At 39.5% G+C, this 19,196-nt stretch overlaps 1 protein-coding gene across 12 annotated transcripts in view; it reads left to right on the plus strand.

Moving 5' to 3' along the window:
• The window catches only part of SATB1 (SATB homeobox 1), a 109,362-nt gene that overhangs the window by 56,985 nt on the left and 33,181 nt on the right, over positions 1-19,196 (plus strand). For 11 of the 12 annotated variants that reach the window (XM_019497925.2, XM_019497928.2, XM_019497926.2 and 8 more), the window contains 2 exons: positions 8,586-8,798; positions 18,872-19,027. In XM_019497925.2, the coding sequence (XP_019353470.1) occupies positions 8,586-8,798; positions 18,872-19,027 (369 nt within the window). The remainder of the gene's footprint in view (positions 1-8,585; positions 8,799-18,871; positions 19,028-19,196) is intronic. The other variant, XM_019497930.2, reaches the window with a different exon arrangement.

Raw genomic sequence — 19,196 nt, forward strand, 5'->3', positions numbered from 1 at the left:
AGAGACATGGAAATCTTTTTTCCCCTTAATATTCACCCAACTGAACAAACAAAAGTAGCCCTTTAATCTTACAAATTGCGTTGGTTAATTAAATAAGTATTTGCAGATAGATTAACTGAATATTTGTAGTATTCATGTTATTTGGTATAGCAAAAGTAGGGAGCAAAAAAGGAAAGACTGCAAATGTAAGCACAGAGGCAACCATAGGCCCCAGTCTTGCAGACATGTACACAAGCCCAATTTTGTAGTGATAAGCATTCTCATTAAAGTCTGTGGGGCTTCATAAAGGAGTACTCCTTTGTTTGCAAGATTGGGGCCTTAGTCATTTATCTTAAATTGGTAAGTTTAAGTGTCAGTTGCATCATGTCAACGTTGTGTATAATACATTTGGAGAGTATTTGTAACCATGCATATAGAAACCCAGATTTTATACAAAAGCAGGTTATTTGTTTTTTTGAACACCCATATTTTAACATTTTAATGCAGTTTATTCAAGATATTTCCCCTAAACTGGAATTAAGGGGAACACTTTAGAATGAATTGTGCCTTTCAAAGAGGTTTTTTTAAATACAGCAATAGCAATATACACTTATTTCAGGAGAGCAAAGTGGAAATGTTTGTTTAAATTCAGCTACTGTGTTCTGAGATCAAAGCTATCTCAGGCTTAACACTGACATTTTTGAAACTGTCATAAGCATATTTGAGCTTTGTTCTGAAAATGTCCGGGGATCATATGTCATCAGTTTTGAAGTCAAAGACCTCACTGAAATCAGTTAGGAGTTCTGTGTAAAAACTGATGGCATGATATGGCCCCAGATGAAGCAAAAGATTCATTCTTCAGTTTAAAGTAAAGAAAGGAAGTGATTTGTAGACTGACAACAATGTGGCTTAGCATGCCAGCATTCAAGGTGGACTTGAATTTTGGTTATACTTGATGTTGTAGGTCAACATCAGTTCTCACCTTGGATACCTTAACTTTGCCATCATTACATTTGTATTATGGATAGAGGTACACCTCAGGAAAAAAAATTCCCAATACCTTAAAATGGCAGTTTCACACTAGCTTCATGGTTAGGGAATTTTTCTTTCAAGAGGAAAAATTCTTTAAACTGGAAATGGTTATGTTTTGTTCCCAGGCTAGAGGAAAGAGATATGGTAAAATTATTTTTCACAATTGGAAAAAAAGATGTATTCTGAACATCATTTTACAATATAGGTATAATGTAGGTGATTTACATCTCAAAATGGAAGAGTTTCTAATTTTTTATTGGATAATCCAAAACTACTTTTTCACACTTAAAAATTGGTTTAAAAAAAATCACATTTAATGGGTACATCTACACATGCGCCCCACTGGGCGGTTGGTACTGGGCAGTCATTTAGTACTTGCTTTAGCAAGTGGCAGCATCACAGTTGATGCCTGCTGACTCTACATCGCTGTAGCACATCACTACAGCAACATAATATCTCATGTAAATGCGCCAAATAATTGGTAAATAATATACTTAGTATGTAGTTCTAAGGAATATTTGGTTTCACCAAGTTAAACTAGTTGAAAAATTGTATGCGAGAAAGCTTAGCATGCTGTGTATGTGCAATACAGGGTTTGCCTTGCTAATCCAAAGTAGCCTCTCTGCTCTGATCCTAAAACATCTCTGTGAGTGGTGCTTCCTGAGTCTGGGGGGTCACCTTTAGAAGCTGGCAGCAGCAGCGGGGACGGAGCTGCCAAGCACCTGCAGAAGCCACTGGCGGTGTCGACAGCGGGGACAGGGCTGCCAAGCACCCGCAGTCGCCGCTGGCGGTGTCAGCAGCAGGGACGGGGCTGCCAAGCGCCCGCAGAAGCCACTGGTAGTATCAGTGGCGGGGACAGGGCTGGCAAGCACCCGCAGACGCCACTGGTGGTGTCGGCAGCAGGGACAGGGCTGGTGAGCACGCTCAGAAGCTGCTGCTGGTGTCAGCAGCGGAGACAGCCCTTTCATGGGGGCACATGGCCGTCCCCTCCTCCCCCCCCAGCCTCTTTTACCAGTTGCCTGTGTCTCTGCTGCTAGAAATTCATAGTACTCCTGTGAGGAGAGCTTCAGTGTACAGTGGGCCTGAGGTTTAGATTTTTCCTTTATAAGGCAATATTCTAGCCCACTGCCTGCAGAGAGAGAGAGAGATTCCATCCCTTTGGTCCATTTGTAGTGCCCCATAAAAAAGATGATATTAATTTACCCAGGATTTGATGGGAATTTTATCCCAGCCATGGCTGTCTAGATGTGGTTGGGATATTTGCACTAAAATAAAAATAGTTTTGTTTCAGTTGCTAGCAGGTTAAATGAATGTTTTAAAGATTTTATTCAAGTGAAATATGGTGGTGTGTGCATGCATAGTTTGAACTTCTAGTGAAATACATAGGCTAGGCTCCGTCTGTGTCATCTGTCTTCAACGGAGATGGAGGAGCAACAGAGAAGTCACTTGTGGTTCCTTGAACCCTGCCAGGACGTATTATAATTTAGAGCAGCAGTTCCCAATCTGTGCTACACGTACCACCAGTGGTACACCGACAGCCTATCAGTGGTACGCATTAACAGATTTATTATAATTACTTTGTGACAAAAATGTGGTGGTGGTACTGAAGGCTGTATTGTCTTAAATTGGTGGTGTGCAAGCTGTCAGTTTGGGAACCACTGGTTTAGAGCATACTTAGGGCTAAGGTAGTCATAAATGGCTGCCCATCAGCTGGGGATGCTGGACTGCAGTGCAGTCTAGCCATACCTTCTATGCTATAAGGAAGAGGAAGGATAGGATAGAGTAGCTTTTTTATCACCTTTTCTTAGATGGAAACCTTTTTACCACCTCATTTTCTTCTTTCTGTCTACCCACCTCAGGGCCAATCTTGAGAGTCACTATGCAGTCATTTAAATTTTTTTCACATTTCTTTTTCAGTTTTACTGTAACCATTCATGTGTTTGCAAACAAAAACACCCAAGTCAGGCAATTCAAAGCTCAGTTTCGCACAAACCAGTCTGCCATTTCACTTGAAGGCATAAATTTAACCCTGTATATAGTACACTAGTAAATACTGTACAAGCCGTGTGTTACGATTCTAACCACTGCTGTGACTAATAACTTTGAATTGCCTCTCTCTCTTTATGTATACTGGCAACAATAGCATACATTGCATGAGGCCTGATTTTTGCAGTGCTGAGGTAAATGCAAAGCGCACACATTCTTCTCATCAATTAGAAGTTATTTGCACAAAGAGGGAGGCATGCTTTGCTGCTTTGGCCATGTCTGAATGTGTATTTTCTATAGGGTGACAATCTGATTTTTGAACATATCTGAATGTCTTTTTGCTGGAAGTCCTTCTTACCTCCATTCCACCCATATTACATGGTTTTACTTAAAATATCAGCCCTTTATATGCCATTCATTCATTTATTACTTTTTCACATTTAATGTGAAACCTTCTAGATATTTAAGACTATGCACATACTAATTCTTGGCAATTACTTTTTTAAGGAAGAATATTTGGATGCAGTAAACTGCATACTGTAATTTTAAAGCACAATTTGAGTTTACACTGATCACCTTGCTAGGCTGCTTTTTTTTTTTTTAACATTTTGTCTTTGGCATGCTTTTATTTTCCAGTAAAATGAAGAATGAAGATGGATTATTCAAAATTGATAACAGTAATGGACCATCATGTAATGTTTTATTGAATTTGAGTTCTGTAAATTATGTGGTGGAGGGAAATTTGCCTGCTTAAGTATAACAGAAATTGCCACTGTGTTCATATAATTCTTCGTAGTGTAATTTAAGAAAAAGCACACTATCCATATCACTATTGAATAAAAGGTAAAAAGGTGCTATTACACTATCATGACAGCTCTCCGCTTACTACTAAGTAACATAGATAAATGTGTCTGCTTATAACTTACTTGGCAGGGATCCAAACTTGTGGGTGGAGCTTGCAAATAATCTTCCACCTGGACATGTGATTTAAGCACACTGCAATGGAGGCAGATAGCATTCAAGGATGTTCTGCATATTTTGGGGAGGTTTCAGCAAATCAAATTTTTCTTCAGGGAGCTTTGAAGTTCCGTGAGGCTGATAAAATCTATTTGAATCAGTGATTACATTCAAAGAGGAGACTAACTGGGGGCCAGACAGGCAATTTTTTTTTCATATTGGCAGACACTTTCATTTATCTCCCATTTTAAAGAATTCATAATTAGCTTTTGAAAGCACAGATAATATTTATTGAACATTTTTGTGCAATTAGTAATGAATTATACTTGTGATGACTTGTAAACTCATTTTTTTTTCCTTTTGTAAACTTGGTAATGTCTAAAAATTCATTTTCACTGTAAGGGAAAAATGGTACTTTCAGGGTAACCAACATTAGTTAGGCATGAAAAACTGTATTTAGTGTTCAGACAGACTATGCTATCAGGAGAGCACACCAAGAATTGCATTTTGACAAAGTACTTAAAATATGTTAAATTAATGGTAACCCTCTGTTGAAGTGCTGGGTTTAATGCACATTTCTGGAGTTTTGCTGGTTAAAATTCAGCTAAAAAGGATATGACAAAATTTTGAAGTGCTCAGAAAAGAAAAATACTAGTAACACAAGCTAAAGCCATGTATTATGGAGTCGGGCTGTGGGACAGTGCCCCCTCTTCTCTCCCCCCACCCTGCCTCACACACATGCACATACACACTGTTGGTATGTCTGTATTTATATGACATGAGATTTGAAATTCCTGGAAATCCGTATCTTCACAACCAATGCTAAAGACATATACTTAACCTATGCTTAACATTTTTAACAGTGCAATAGTATTGAGTGAGAGAGAGAGAGAGTGTGTGTGTGTTGGGTTTTTTTATCCTTTTTTTTATAACCACTAAGAGTCTTCATGAAGAAACACTTTTATTGACTAAAGACTCTTTTCTTCATATAGCTTATTTTGGTAAAGCAGGGTAGATTTGCACTTTATAGACTAAATTATAGATGCTTAAGCTTTTGTGAGCAGCATCTTACTTCATCAGATGGTATGAGGAGACTTCAGGAAGCATAAGGTGTCATAAGTTTTGCCAGCAATAGTCATTCTTCAGCTAGTATAAGCTGCAGCTATGCCAGGAGAGTTTACCAGTATAGCTACGTGAACAAATATTTTCTTCGCTAGATTATGCCTAAAAATTTCTATTTATGATACTTATTGCCTCAGAAGATACAACTTCTGTAGTAAAATGACTGACCCTTTGTTGACAAGGAATTGTCAGCTGCAAGTTTTATGTCGTACTCCTGGCTAATCCACTAGTATCACGCTTTATTTATCATACGTATGCTCCTTTTCAGGGCTGTTGCAGAAAGCATATATGAGCATCCCAAGCACACTTAATGTGTGCTGAAAATGGCTGTATCTAGATAAACTACAATAGCAATTAAACCTTTTTTTAAAATCCTTGAAGTACTGGGGAGTGGACCCACTGCTAACAGGCATTCAGAGCAATGGGCTTTTTTGGTTTTTGGTGTTGTTTTGCTTTCAAAGAATCCAGTGATTTTTAGCAAATTGACAAATGGAAATTTCTTACACTTACTTTTAGCAAAGGGTATTCTTGAGTCCAAACATCAAAAATAATATTCCTATAACCTGGCCAAAATCATTGCCCATATTTTGACGTTCTACCTTAGTGGTACAACAGAGGTTCCCAAACTACTTCTTCTTGTGTTCCTGCGTCCAGATTTACCAGGTGCCCATGTACCCCTACCAGCATACATTTTATATTTTAAGCCCTTAATGCCAACTATTATAATGAAAATTAAATCTGCCATTACACAATTTCTTCTGTGTACCCCCCGCCAAGAGATGTCTTGCATACCCCCAGGGGTACATGTACCACAGTTTGGGAACCCCTGTGGTAGATGCTGCCAAATCTTGCAAAAATCCCCCCCCACAACACACACACACACACAGACACAGACACAGACACACACACATCCAAAAGCCTGTGGGGTGAAAGGGTCAGGGATGAGAGAAATTCTACATGGTGTTCTTTGGGGTTGGGAGCTGTTGAGAATCAACTCCAAGGCTAGGGACCAGACATTCAAAAAGCCTGAGCCTGAGTTGATTCAGTCTTTGCAGATTAATCTAACCTGTCTAGATTGAATCAGTTTGCAACTGTACAGACATTCCCTCTGGACTGAGGAAATACATGCACATGCCTGAAGTGGCTCAAGCTAGACGGTGGGGGATGCTAGTGCAGCCTGCCATCCCCTTCCACAGTGGTGAGCTGAGGTGGGGCATGGCCAGGCCCTGGCAGGACCTCTGATTAGGAAGAAGTTTAAACCCCCACACTGCCTGCACCGTCCCATTCTTTTCCCCTCTCGCTGCTCAAGGGCCAAAGTGTTGCCAGCCCCCAGCTAGCACTCTGATACAAAAGTGATGTGTGCATTGCATGCATCTGTTGATGATACTAAGCTTTTCAATCTCACTGTCCCTGCTTCTTCATACTGTCTGCAAACCTGACAGGTGCGGGAGCCAGCAAAAAGATAATAACAAATTGTTTATCAGCCCATCAACAAAACAAAAGCCTCTCATTAATTCAAGCTCTTAAACAGCTTTTTCCAAGGAAGGAGGGGACATTGCCAGCTGACCTGTTGATTAGCTCCAAAAAGCTCTAAGTGGACACTGTTCTGTCTGCCTGTCCCAATGAAACTGGGGACACACACACACACACACACACACACACACACACACACACACACACACACACACACCCCCTCTACCTCTCTCAGCATTAGGTAGCATACCACATGCCTAGAGTCTGTGGGGCTGGAGTCTATGCTATAGGATATGGGGCGGGGATCCCTACTTGAGTGGCGAGGAGGGGGCCAGGCAGGGGGACCCTACTGTGCCTGCAGTCTACATCGGAGCTCTGGCTAGGGAGCAGAGGGGTGGGGCCAGCCCTGTTCTCTGGAGTAGACAACACAGCCCAGTGCAGCCCAGCCAGGGCTGCAAAGCATCCGGGATGCTGGAGGACTCTGGTTTAACTTACAGCAGGAAGAGGTGTGGGACAGACATTGCATAAGCTAGTTTAACCCAAATCAGTTAAGTCTGGTACTATATTCAACCAGGTTTATCTTAAACCAGTTTCAGCCATTTTGAAACAGGTTTATGTACACTGAACATCTGTTCTGTTACAGATTTAAACCAGTTTCTGATCGCTTAAACTGGTTTGTGTGTAATGTCTGTCCCTAGAACAAATGGCTTTACTGGAACCAGCATGTTGTCATTTGAGCTAGTGGCTGGACATCTTATCACTGTTCCCACAATCTGCTTCCTGCCTATCCTTGAGCTTTCCATCTCCTTCCTATTATACATCCCCCTATATTGCTTTTGTCCTTTGGTCTAAAAATCTCACCTTAAAACATTAAATGTCTTAATATCTAATGTCATATGTCTGATGGACTTTGAAAACTAAGACAGAGAAGCATTGGTTGATACTATTGGTGAATTGAGAAGATGGAACCCAAATGCTGGAGCTGTTTGATGAAACAGTTACATGGGTGACCATAAGACACTAATAAATCAGACACCATTTTGGAAGCAGTCTGATCTTGCATTAAGAAGATATGGGCAGAGCATGGGGCCAGGAGGATTAGGGAGGAAAAAGAGTCATTGCTTTTCCTAACATTGGCAATGGTAGCAAAGCTAGCAATGTGTGCCCCAGCAGACCCTCGTCTCACTTAGTTTGTCAGTTGCATTGCAAGCACTCAGGAAAGTTTCCTCATTCTCATTGCAATCCACATACCACGTACTGTTTTAAGTAACTACTACAGAACTCGTCACACAACCATGCCCACCTTAGCCTCCCTTAATGCTAAAACATTTCTCCAGGAAATTTCTCCTTTCTTCACTAAAGTTCTGAAAGGATCATGGCTTCAACAATACCTATTGCACGTAGTGGACTTTCGTCACTTCAGTTTTCCAGATATTAAATCGAAAAGTCCATTTGGTGGTGATTATGGGTTTTTTTTATTATTTGGGAGGGAAACGTTGACATATAATAACTATGAATCTTCATCAGTAACCAGTGCTTTAGGAGCATTATTTGTTAATCCATTGAGATTAGTTTTCAAATATCACTTTCTTTCAAAGCGTTGCCTGAGTTTCTAGAAGTAGCTTTCCATTGCTCTAGAGTGAACTGCAGTCTTTGTCTAGCTGGCATGAGAACTACATAATCTAATGCCATTGCTCTATGTGAATTTCACTTATTCTTAACTTCTTGTGATTGTCTGACTGTGAAAGATTTCATGGCAAGTTAAGCTAGTAAAAGAAAAGAGACCAATTAAGCAGAATCAGTTTATGTTGTATGTAAAGCAGATGCTTAATAAAATTAAGAATACAATTGAGGCTCTCTTCTCCACTACCTAAATTGTCATTAATATATTCCTATGCAGAGCAGATACATTTGACTGGATGTTTTAAACTCAGTGGAAAGGAAAAAAGGAAAGATTAGGAATGGCTTTGCAGAGCACATTTTTTCCGAAGCTCGCACAGGCTAACTCTTCAGCATCTGTCTTCCCACCCCCACAGGGCTTGCTTTCAGAAATCCTCCGAAAGGAAGAGGATCCCAAGACTGCCTCGCAGTCCTTACTGGTAAACCTTCGGGCTATGCAGAACTTCTTGCAGCTGCCAGAAGCTGAACGAGATCGAATTTACCAGGACGAAAGGGAAAGGAGCTTGAATGCAGCCTCTGCCATGGGCCCAGCACCTCTCATAAGCACACCGCCTAACCGTCCTCCACAAGTAAACTGCTTTCTATGTCTGTTCATTGTGCTTCTCAGTGTCCCACTGCCTGTCCCTTTAAAAAAAAAAAAAAAAGTGCTGCTCAGTGCAATTTATTTTTAAAAAATGCAATTGAATAATTCATTTTAGTGCACGTCACAAATTAAATCTTGGAAAAATATATCTAACAATATTTATTCCTTAACCCCTATTTAAAATTTCAGAGAATTACATTATTTCTCCTAATTTTAAAATTAATAATGTGGTCGTAGGTAAATTGTAACTTCTCTGGTTATTTTAGTGGATCATGGGCTTAATATTCCCCTGATTATTCTAACTTTTATCTGTGTTGCTTTTATAAATTTTGGACTGTCGCGAATATTACAGGTACTGCAAAGGACCTGACTTCAGTGGGAGCAGCGGCAGGCCTGTAGTTCATGCCCTGCTGAGCACATAGTATTGTGCTACAAAACCAGAAATGAGTAAAACAAAACTGAAAAATTGGGAGAAAGATTTCCTGTGGAAATTCTCTTTATACGTCAGAATATTCTTTCCAGCGTCCTGCAGGAGTTGATCCTTAAGTCCTTGTGGTATCTATTCATTGACTGCACATGGACATAAAGGTCTTCTTCACAATATCCCTTTTGAAAGATTGGTGCTTATGGTAACATCATGAAGCCCTTACTCAACCCCTAGTAAAATAAACTCTTATTGATTTTTAAATGAAATCCTGTGGGACTGCTTGTTTGAGTAAGTGCTCCTCACATAATGAAGGGTTTGTCTGATGGGTCTCCAGAGGCCTTTTTTTGCACCTGTCAAACAAACACTAAAAAGTGGTGGTTTGGGAGCGCAAGGAGTATAGTGTAGAGTCATAGGATTGCACTGGTTTCCACAAGGAAGAAAAGCCCCTCCAAGATGAAATACTACTAAAACTGTGTCTGCTGAAATGTCCTCTACTGCTGTAACTCAAAGTTTTATACCACTGCTAGAATAGGAAAAACATAGTTAACAAATATGTAGGGCCAAACATGCTGTATATGCAGAATCAATTAATTATATAGAAGGAGGCTTTGGGGTCATGAGAATTGTGGCCAAATACATGAGCACTGAGTACCACTGACTGATCTGACTCATTTCTCATGGATTTCTACATATTGTACCCATTTTCGGTATAGTACACGATCAGCATACTCTGATTTTGTAAATTTTTTTTTAGATAACGAATGCAAAAGATCCTGCTTGAAGTGGTAAATAACAAATCTGTGCGTGAGAGAGCGAAGACAGGAGGTAGCTTCTGATCTGCTGCAATACATTGCATGAGAAAAGGAAATTTCTATAGCAGAAGGGAACAGGCTGTGCTAATGGTCTAGTTTTGTTATCATAAATGGGAGTTTAGTCTGTGAAGTCCACTATAGATAGTTGTCAAGATAAAGGGATGAGGGTCTATTTACATAGTGATGTTTTAGTGGAAGAATAGTTAAATACAGATAACTGTTAAAATAACATTTGAGTGTGGTTTTAACATCCATAGCTACCCCAAAAAGTAGGCAATTCAGAGGTATGTTAGAATTGAGTCTTATCTCCTTCTGCCAAGGTAATGTTTCTTTCTGTCTCAAGTTGTCTTGGGCCACTTGATTTAAGAAACAGGTTAACTTCAGTACCTACAGGTAGGATGTTAAATCAAACATAGCCTCAGGCTTAACTCGCTTTTTCTGATTTAAACTGTTATCGGCATTTCACTGCCTTCAAAAGATTTGTATTTTTTTCGTTTTAAAAAGTGAATATAGTTTTGTGCACACAGTACATAATACAAGTCTAAAGTACAGTCATTTACCAAGTTATACTTGTTACCATATTCAGTACCTACCTATACAGTGTCCTGAAAATGCTTGCATATTAACGTTCATTGGGAATCGGTGATACAAATAACCTAGTCATTTTAAAGGAGCAGATTTTTTTTAAAAAGCAGCAATACACTGTATAAAAAGGTAAACTCCTGCTCATGGGTTGTCTGTGCCTCAAAAAATAAATAAATCAGCAGCTATGTTTCCAGCTATAAAATTCAACTATAATCCTACTACAAAACAGATTTTTAGTTTTAGCTATGAGAGAGCACTGGTCTAGTGCCCAGGACACACTAATGTTTGAGTTATAATTATGAGTGCTGTTTGCCTTCTCTGATCTTGGGTCACTTTCACACTATGCCTCAGTTCATCATCTGTAAGCATGCATAACACTTACTAACTGCCTCGTAGGGATGTTGCCATCCCTCACTTCAAAAATCAAAAGTCTTGTGTTTGCATGAAACAGCATTATTCCTGTTGCTAGAAATGCTGATAAAAGTACCCTGGTAATTGTACTGGAAAATATAAATCCTGTAAGTTGTGTTAAAAATAATATTACTGAAGAATTGTGATGCTCTTACCAGATGCAACACACCAGTAACAACATTATTTCTCATTGAAATGTTTTTGTCCAGTTTTACTGAGTATTGGTTATTAAATAAAGCACAGTTCAGTTAATATCCTTTCTAATGATAAGAAATTATACTCTAACAAAAAAGAAATCACTATACAATGACAAAGTTAATATTTTGCTGATTCAGTAGTGAACTTCTTGAGTTATTGTTTAAAAATAAAATCGTCACCTAGCCTGACAATAGAATTTACACAAAAGGGAAACATTTGACACTAATCTTAAAACCAGTAAGATCTGAAACAATTAAGATATGAAACCATGAAAAATGGGAACTAATATACCACACATGAAGGATTATTTTGCAATTGCAAGTTATCAGTTTCGGAAGGATGTGAAAATAAACATCCTGAAAGGGATCTATTTTGTATTTTTTGTATTGCCAACTGGTGGCCAGACAAAGCAAACTTAACCAATTAGTGGCTGGGCTTGTTGAGTGTGAATTATGCATAGCACTGCATGTGAAAATCAAAGCATAACCCTGCAAGTCTAATAGGATACTAAGAACTCACCAAGTACAAACCCTTGTGCCTGAGCTAGGAGGAACTATGCTGAATTTTTCTTACTTCGACGGCACTCTCACTAATTACTACTTGAGCTGATATATCTGGATTGTTTCCAACTCTTTCTTGAACAATTTTAATGAGCTTTCATCCCCTTCACCCTTTTCTCCCCTTTCTGAGAAACAAAAAAAGCAAAAAAAAAATACAATATTCAAAATCATGAGTCTGTATTCTAATGCCTGACCTAAAAGAATACACCCATGGCACTCTAAGCTGGACAAGCTGGCCATGTCTACATGAGACACTGACAGCACAGTAGCTCATGACTACTGCACAGTAGCATCATGTGGCAGGAAGCACAATGAAATGCTACTGCACAGTAGTCACGAGCCACTGTGCAGTTAGCATCACAAAAAAGCCATTCCACAGTGCTACTGTGCAGTAACTCTGGTTTCTGCAGAGTCATTTAGTACTTGCTTATACTAATAAATATAAAGTAATATACTTGTTTATGCAATAAGCTAGTAGAAGGCAAAATTTTGAGGTACAGCCAACATGGTTCTCTCGTGGGTAGGTCATGACTGACTAACCTCATCTCCTTCTATGACCAGGTTACTCACCACCTGGATAAGGGAAATGAGGTCGACATCATTTACTTGGACTTTAGGAAGGCCTTTGACTTGGTGTCTCATAAGGCTCTGAAGGTAAAAGTAGGGGACTATGGGCTCAACAATTCAGTGGTCAGATGTGTGGAAAACTGGCTGCAGGGTCAGACCCAGAGAAACTAATACATGGATCTGTGTTGACCTGGTGAAAGGTAGCCAGTGGGGGTCCCGCAAGGTTCAGTAGTTGGACCAATGCTTTTTAACATCATCAATGATCTGGATGTGGGGGTGAAAAGCACACTGGCAAAGCTTGCCAATGACACTAAGCTGTGGGGAAGTGTGGCTACACATCAGGTTAGGCTGACGATCCACATGGACCTAGGCAGATAAGATAGATGGACGGACCAGAGCCAGATGCTGTTCAACACTGAGAAGCGTAAAGTGCTCCATCCAAAGAGGAAAAGTCCATGACAAACTTACAGGCTTTTGCGATGCTAGCTAGCACCACATCTGAAAGGGACCTGGGGGTCATAATTGATCATAAAATGAATATGAGCCACCAGTGTGATGCTACAGTTAGCAGAGCAAACAATATGCTGGCATGGATCGGCTGATACATCTCAAGCAAAACTAAGGAAATTATTTTCCCGCTCTACTCAGCATTGGTGAGGCTGCAGCTGGAGTACAGCATTCACTTCTGGGCACCACACTTCAAGGAGGATGTGGAGAAGCTTGAAAGAGTCCAGAGAACAGCCAGTTGTATGATTAGAGGCCTGAAGAGCAAGCCATATGAGAAAAGGGTGATAGATATGGGACTGTTCAGCCTAGAAAAGAGAAGACTTAGGGGGGATTTGGTGGCAGCTTGCAAATACATCAGGGGTGAGCATCAGAGGCTAGGTGAACAACTATTCACCAAAGCACCCCAGGAGAAAATCAGGAGCAACAGTCATAAACTCCTGGACAAAGGATTCAGACTGGATATAAGGAAAAACTTCTTCGTGGTTCGTGTGACCAGACTGTGGAATAGACTCCCAGCAGGGGGAAGTGGGGTGCAGGCACAGAAAGAGACTGGACACGCACCTTGCTGGAGTTATCCTGCCCAGAGCAGAGGGGCTGGGCCCAATGATCTCACAACATCCCTTCCAGCCCTAAACTTCTGTGAGTCTGTGACTGCGGAGTAACAACTGTACAGTCAGTGTCTCGTGTAGATGTGGCTGCTGTGTGAGGCAGCTTGAACCAAAGGAGATGATACACATAAGAGCTTGCAATTGAAAATTATTCAACTTACTGCTGACTGGGGTAGAAGTATACACAATAAGCTCTATCAAGAGGTGTGATATTTATTAAGGTTATCTTATCACTGTAATGCTTAAAAGGCTGCCTAGCTTAGGACTTCCCTGTCCAGAAGATCTTCCAATAAAATACTAAGAGGGGAAGTGAATCCCAGGAAATTAAAGCGCTCAAGGTCAAGAAGCAGATCAGTGGCAGAGCTGGGAGTAAACCCAGTGCAAAGCCAGTGTCCTATATGACTTCATCCATTCACATACATGCTCCAGATAAATTCCTTCCTTCCTCCTCTGTGCTTTCTATTTAGACCTGTTCACTCCATACACATTCTGCATAAAAATCTCCCCAGCAGGGTCCCACATAATTTATGGGCAGTTCTAAACTGACCTGAAGGATGAGTATATACCATTTACTTAGATATAGATTGCAACAAACAAACCCACTTTGACCAACTTAATTTACCTTCTGGTGCTGAGGAAGAACTGTCCTTCCATCCATGTGAGTGTAGTGTTATGCATATGGGTGGGTTCTTCCTTGCTGGAACTTTCTTGAACGGGTTCCACTTCTCTGTCCCCTTGTTCTGTAGGAGAATTATCTCTAGAATTTAGATTCCTTTGGTCCCTTTCTGAAATCAGGTCTGAGAATTAAAAGTACATGAAATGACCCTTGTAAAGTTATTCCTCATTTGACTTAAATGTGTGCATGCCTGGCTAATCTGAGCTGCAGATTTTCCATTGCAGAATACTCTGATCAAGTTTTAGGTGCCATCCAATAATCCTAAGAGAGTGAGTGCCTCTCTCTCCAAAGACGGAGTAATCTCCAGTGCTGCAGAGCCCTGGAAGCTCCCCCCCCCCCCTCCAAAAAAAAAAAAAAATCTTTTCAGGCCTTCTATCACTATCTGCCTCCAGATCTCAAATGTCTAACTGTTCTGGATGCTTTACTTAAAAATATCCTTATGCTTGGTTTTCAGAAATACTGAGCATTCCTGGACTCCCTTTGATTTTAGCTGAGGTTGGGATTCCTTCATGCTTCTGAAAATCAAGTAAAAGCTGTCTCAACTTTAGCATAAAAAAATCAGAGGCCCCTCCTGAACTTTTGGTCAGAACAGGACATAGTTTTGCTGGTTCTTAAAGATGGATGAACCCATGATTCCCATTTTACCTATTGGGTGCTTAGCATTCTTTATAAACAAAACAAAACCCCCCAAAAAACACACTTGAACTTGTTTAGCTACCAGTAAAAATTTACACTTTTTGGTCTGTCTTGAAATTTAAAAAAATGGTGGATCTGATTTATGTTGATAGTCTTTGTGCCAAGTTTCATGAAACTCAAAATGGACGAAATATTAAATGTAGCCCTCCACCCTTAAGAAAACCACTGTGGACAGTTAGTGGAAACACTGACACTTAACTATAACTGTTCTCCCAGGCGCCAGTGTAATAATGGAGTAGTAAACCTTGTCCTGATAAAAGCAGTTCTGAAAGCAACAGCATTTATTATACCTCCTGTGCTATTTGCAGAGCAGAACTGAAAAGTAGTTTGTTTTGCCTGGAATGAACTACTTTATGAATTTTAATGTACAATGTAATATTAAAAGCTAAACCAGGATTAAAGAAGATTTTTGTTCCTAAGCTAAAACAGTACTTATGAGAATGTGTTATAAAAGATTTTTGTTTCGATTTTTGCTTAGGAAAAATATGAGCTTCCCTGTTTGTGAAAACCTGTTCAGATTGGTTATTCCTTCATCAACAGCTTGTGCTTTGTTTAGGAAGAATGAATGATTCCAGAACTTCTCATCCATCTTGCATGATGAGCTATATATCTGGGCAGACTAGCTGGGAAGGGTGAGATTAATTTCCCCAAATATTTATGAAATGACTCAAAGATGCAGGGGAGGGGCAGGTTTATTTTCATGATACTAAATGTAGTGGTATCTCCTTAAAGTTGTTGCCCTTCCCCAGTTTAAAATTATGAAGAGATATTTAGTTGCATGTCAATCTTGGTTTTCTTGTAAGTGAAAAATATGGCTAGTTTTCTTGTCTTGTTTTTAAAAAGAACCCTTTTCCAAAAGAGATTTTTTTCCCCCCGCTCCGGGATGAAGTTTAGTTTTGTGTTGAATCCAATTCCGAAAGAACTGAACCTAATAAAATCTTTTTCTGAATAGAGTTATAAGCATCACGCTCCAACAAAAGACAAGAAGCTTGCTGTACAAATTATGAAATATTTGATATGAATATCCTCCAAAAGGTTAATTAGTAGTGTTACATAATATTCATCAGACCAGAGCAGACCAATGGCCCATCTAATCCAGCCCTAGCTACAACTGATGTTTAAGAGAAATGGTTAGAGAAGCCAGGGAACTTTTTTTGCATTTGGTCAACTGTGCAACCTTTTTTGGAGGAATGGGCTTTGATGGGACTAAAATGTGTTTGAGCTAACAGGATCTACTTTAAACCACAAAGCAGTGTCCTCAATTATCCAGTTGGGTTTTGGATTAATCTGATAGCGAACATATGCACCACCAATACAAAGGTCAGCGTAGTAGCTATTGTTTATCAAATAGTTGCATTAAGTATTTACCCTTATTTGCGCGTATATTTAACAAGCAGGCTAGAAAAGGGTATTCATTATATTTGTTTCTGTCAAGTTTTGTGTGTGTGTGAGTGCGCATGCATTGTCCTCTTACAAAACATGCAATGTAGTTTTAATGTAAAATAATCAGGACTGCTTTTATCTTTTTTTTGTGAAGACTCCCCACATCGTGGACTTAATGGGTGCATCTACATGAGACACTAACTGTGCAGTAACTGAATAATACTGCTCAGTAGCGCATCATGGCACAAACAGTGCTAATATGCTACTGCGCAGTATTAGGTTACTGTGCAGTAGCATCACTAAAAAGACGTTGGCCAGTGATACTGTATAGTAGCATCTCGTGTAGATGCATCCAATGAAACCAACTGATATAACTCAGAAGTGTGAGGGCTGACTCCGCTCTACTAAGAACCGAACCTGCGGTTCTAGGGAAACCTAGTAGTTAACCCCAGATGCTTAGACCACAAAAAGCTCCCTTCTAAGTTTCTGATTCATAAGTCAGCTTGGGTTTGCAGATTGTAAACTAAACAATAATGCACACTGTTATCAGTTTTTCATGGCCTTTCAATAAGTACCCTTTGTTCCAAAATTAAACATTATTAGAGTTTTCATAGTTTTCACATAATTTTACTGTATACTATTCAGAACATGCATGTGTTCTTGCTGCCGAATGCTAGTTCAGTGTGAATGCCTCACAGGACATGTGTTTTCCCTTGCTGCAGTGTGAGGCATGAATATCCATGCTATGCTCATGCTGCCCATTGCCAAGCATCTCCAACATTTCTTAGCAGCTGCTGTCATAACCTGATCATCACTTGCTGTACTCTCAATACATGTAATGTGCTACTGAAAAGAAGGCAATACTCTACTTCTCAATCTGTCACCCTATAGGTACAGATTAATTTAGGCCTTTTATCTTATTTCCCTTTTCACTTTTGTACTTGATAATCTGGTATTATGAATGCTGAGAAAAGCTCAGTAGGAGGCAAGTGCCTCCCAGTAAAAAGCAAGTAGAAGCACATGTGTGTCTCACTCTTGCTGGGGCATGCTCCTGAACTACTTAGCAGCAGTATCTCCAGTTGCAGCCAATATGCACATACCTGCACTGCCACCGAAAAGCCTGATAGGCAGATCTTCACTGAGAGAGTGTTCACCAGTTACAACATCTGGACCAGAATGTCTTGAAAATACTCTGGAAGGGATAGATTATGGATTGTCCACAAAACTTACCCTCTGGAAAAAAAAAATTGAGCCCAAGTTGCATTATCCCTCTGTGTCCCAGCCTTTTGACTCGTACATCTGAGGCCCTGCAGCATTTGAGAGCTCAGGCAGCATGGGATCAAAAGGGCATTTTTTTCATGTTATCATCCCCTCCCTTACCCTGATCTGTAAAATCCCCACGGGTGTAATGCTGGCTGGCTCTGATCCTCCTGTGAGCTGATGCAACTGACCAGACCTCTTGTCACTGACTTCAGTGGGAGATAGTGTGAGTGAAAGGGTATGTGTTTCCTTATCTACTTGGAGGCTTTTGGCCTCAGTCCAAATCAAATTTCTCCTCTACTCCAAGACTGTTAAATGGCAGGAAAGAATTGGAAGCTCCTCAGGAGCTTGAACTGTTCTTAGGTAGCGAGGCCAGATTTCTTTGCACTTCTTACAGTATCAGAATGCTTCAAATAGCATCCCCCACAGCCTATACCTCAAAGGGGTGCTACATGCAATCTTACCCTTGAAGGATGATCAACAATGGTATTCTACTTTCAACCCTTCTACATGTTTTATTCATAAGGAAAAGATTATATTGCCCTATACAAATAGTTGTTATCAATATATATCTTATGACTGCCTTAAATGCACAAATGAAGGAAAAACAGGAGTGGTAACATGAAAATTTCTTTTTTTTTCCTGTTTGTTTAAACATATGCACACACATGCACATAGTAATGTTTATATCTGGACTACAAAAAAGATGAAGTAATTGGGGGGGAAAAAAACCCAGTTTAAATGTACGCAAAGTATGGCTAGCCTTTCTGATAGTCAGAGAAGGTCCTATCCTGGTTCCACGGATAAGTAGATTTGAATTGCTTTTTTTTTTTTTTTTAAATCAAAAAATAATTAAACAGTTAAGGAGAAACATAAAAAGAAGGTTAAATCTAAAGTGACAACTGCATTACGCTCTTCATGCAATTGACTGTACTGGACATAGAGCACAAATCAAGAGCTGCCTTTTGATTTCATTAGTTATTCTTTTATACTGAAGTTACAATTTTACTTTAATTGAGAGAAGCAAAGCACTCATTTAAGGATTCACAAGTCTCTTTGAAGCTATTTGTCAGGTTTTGACTAACTTGTTTTAGGAAATTGTGATTCATAGTGGTCAGCTGACAGTGACTGAAATATTTCTGAAACATTCACCTGTGACCATATGCTGGATTTTCTTAATTCCTAGTTACCTGAACCATAGATAATTTATAAATGTTGAATCACTGAAATGTTGAAATGAAAAGGTATCATGAAAGGAAATATAAAGAAGTCTGAATGAAAGGGTCCAGTGGAGAGAGATCATTACTTAAAAAAAATATGTAACCTTAACCTAAAGAAAAATAACAGTTTCATAAATTATATTTTCTAGGTCAAAACAGCTACCATTGCAACAGAGAGGAACGTAAAAACAGAAAATAATACCATGAACATTAATGCTTCCATTTATGATGAGATTCAGCAAGAAATGAAGAGAGCTAAAGTGTCTCAAGCACTATTTGCAAAGGTTGCGGCAACCAAAAGCCAGGTAAGGACTGAAAAGTCATTGGTAGTTTCACTTTTAATACATGCTTTTTGCATTTTTTTTTTCTGTTTTCTATATGAATTCAGTGGTTGGTTGTGTTAGCATGGCAACACATGAATACTATAACCATTTACATGAATTGTATGACAATCTACACCTCATTACTAAGTCC

The sequence above is a fragment of the Alligator mississippiensis genome, chromosome 5 (genome assembly GCF_030867095.1).
Source record: "Alligator mississippiensis isolate rAllMis1 chromosome 5, rAllMis1, whole genome shotgun sequence".
NCBI lineage: Eukaryota > Metazoa > Chordata > Crocodylia > Alligatoridae > Alligator > Alligator mississippiensis.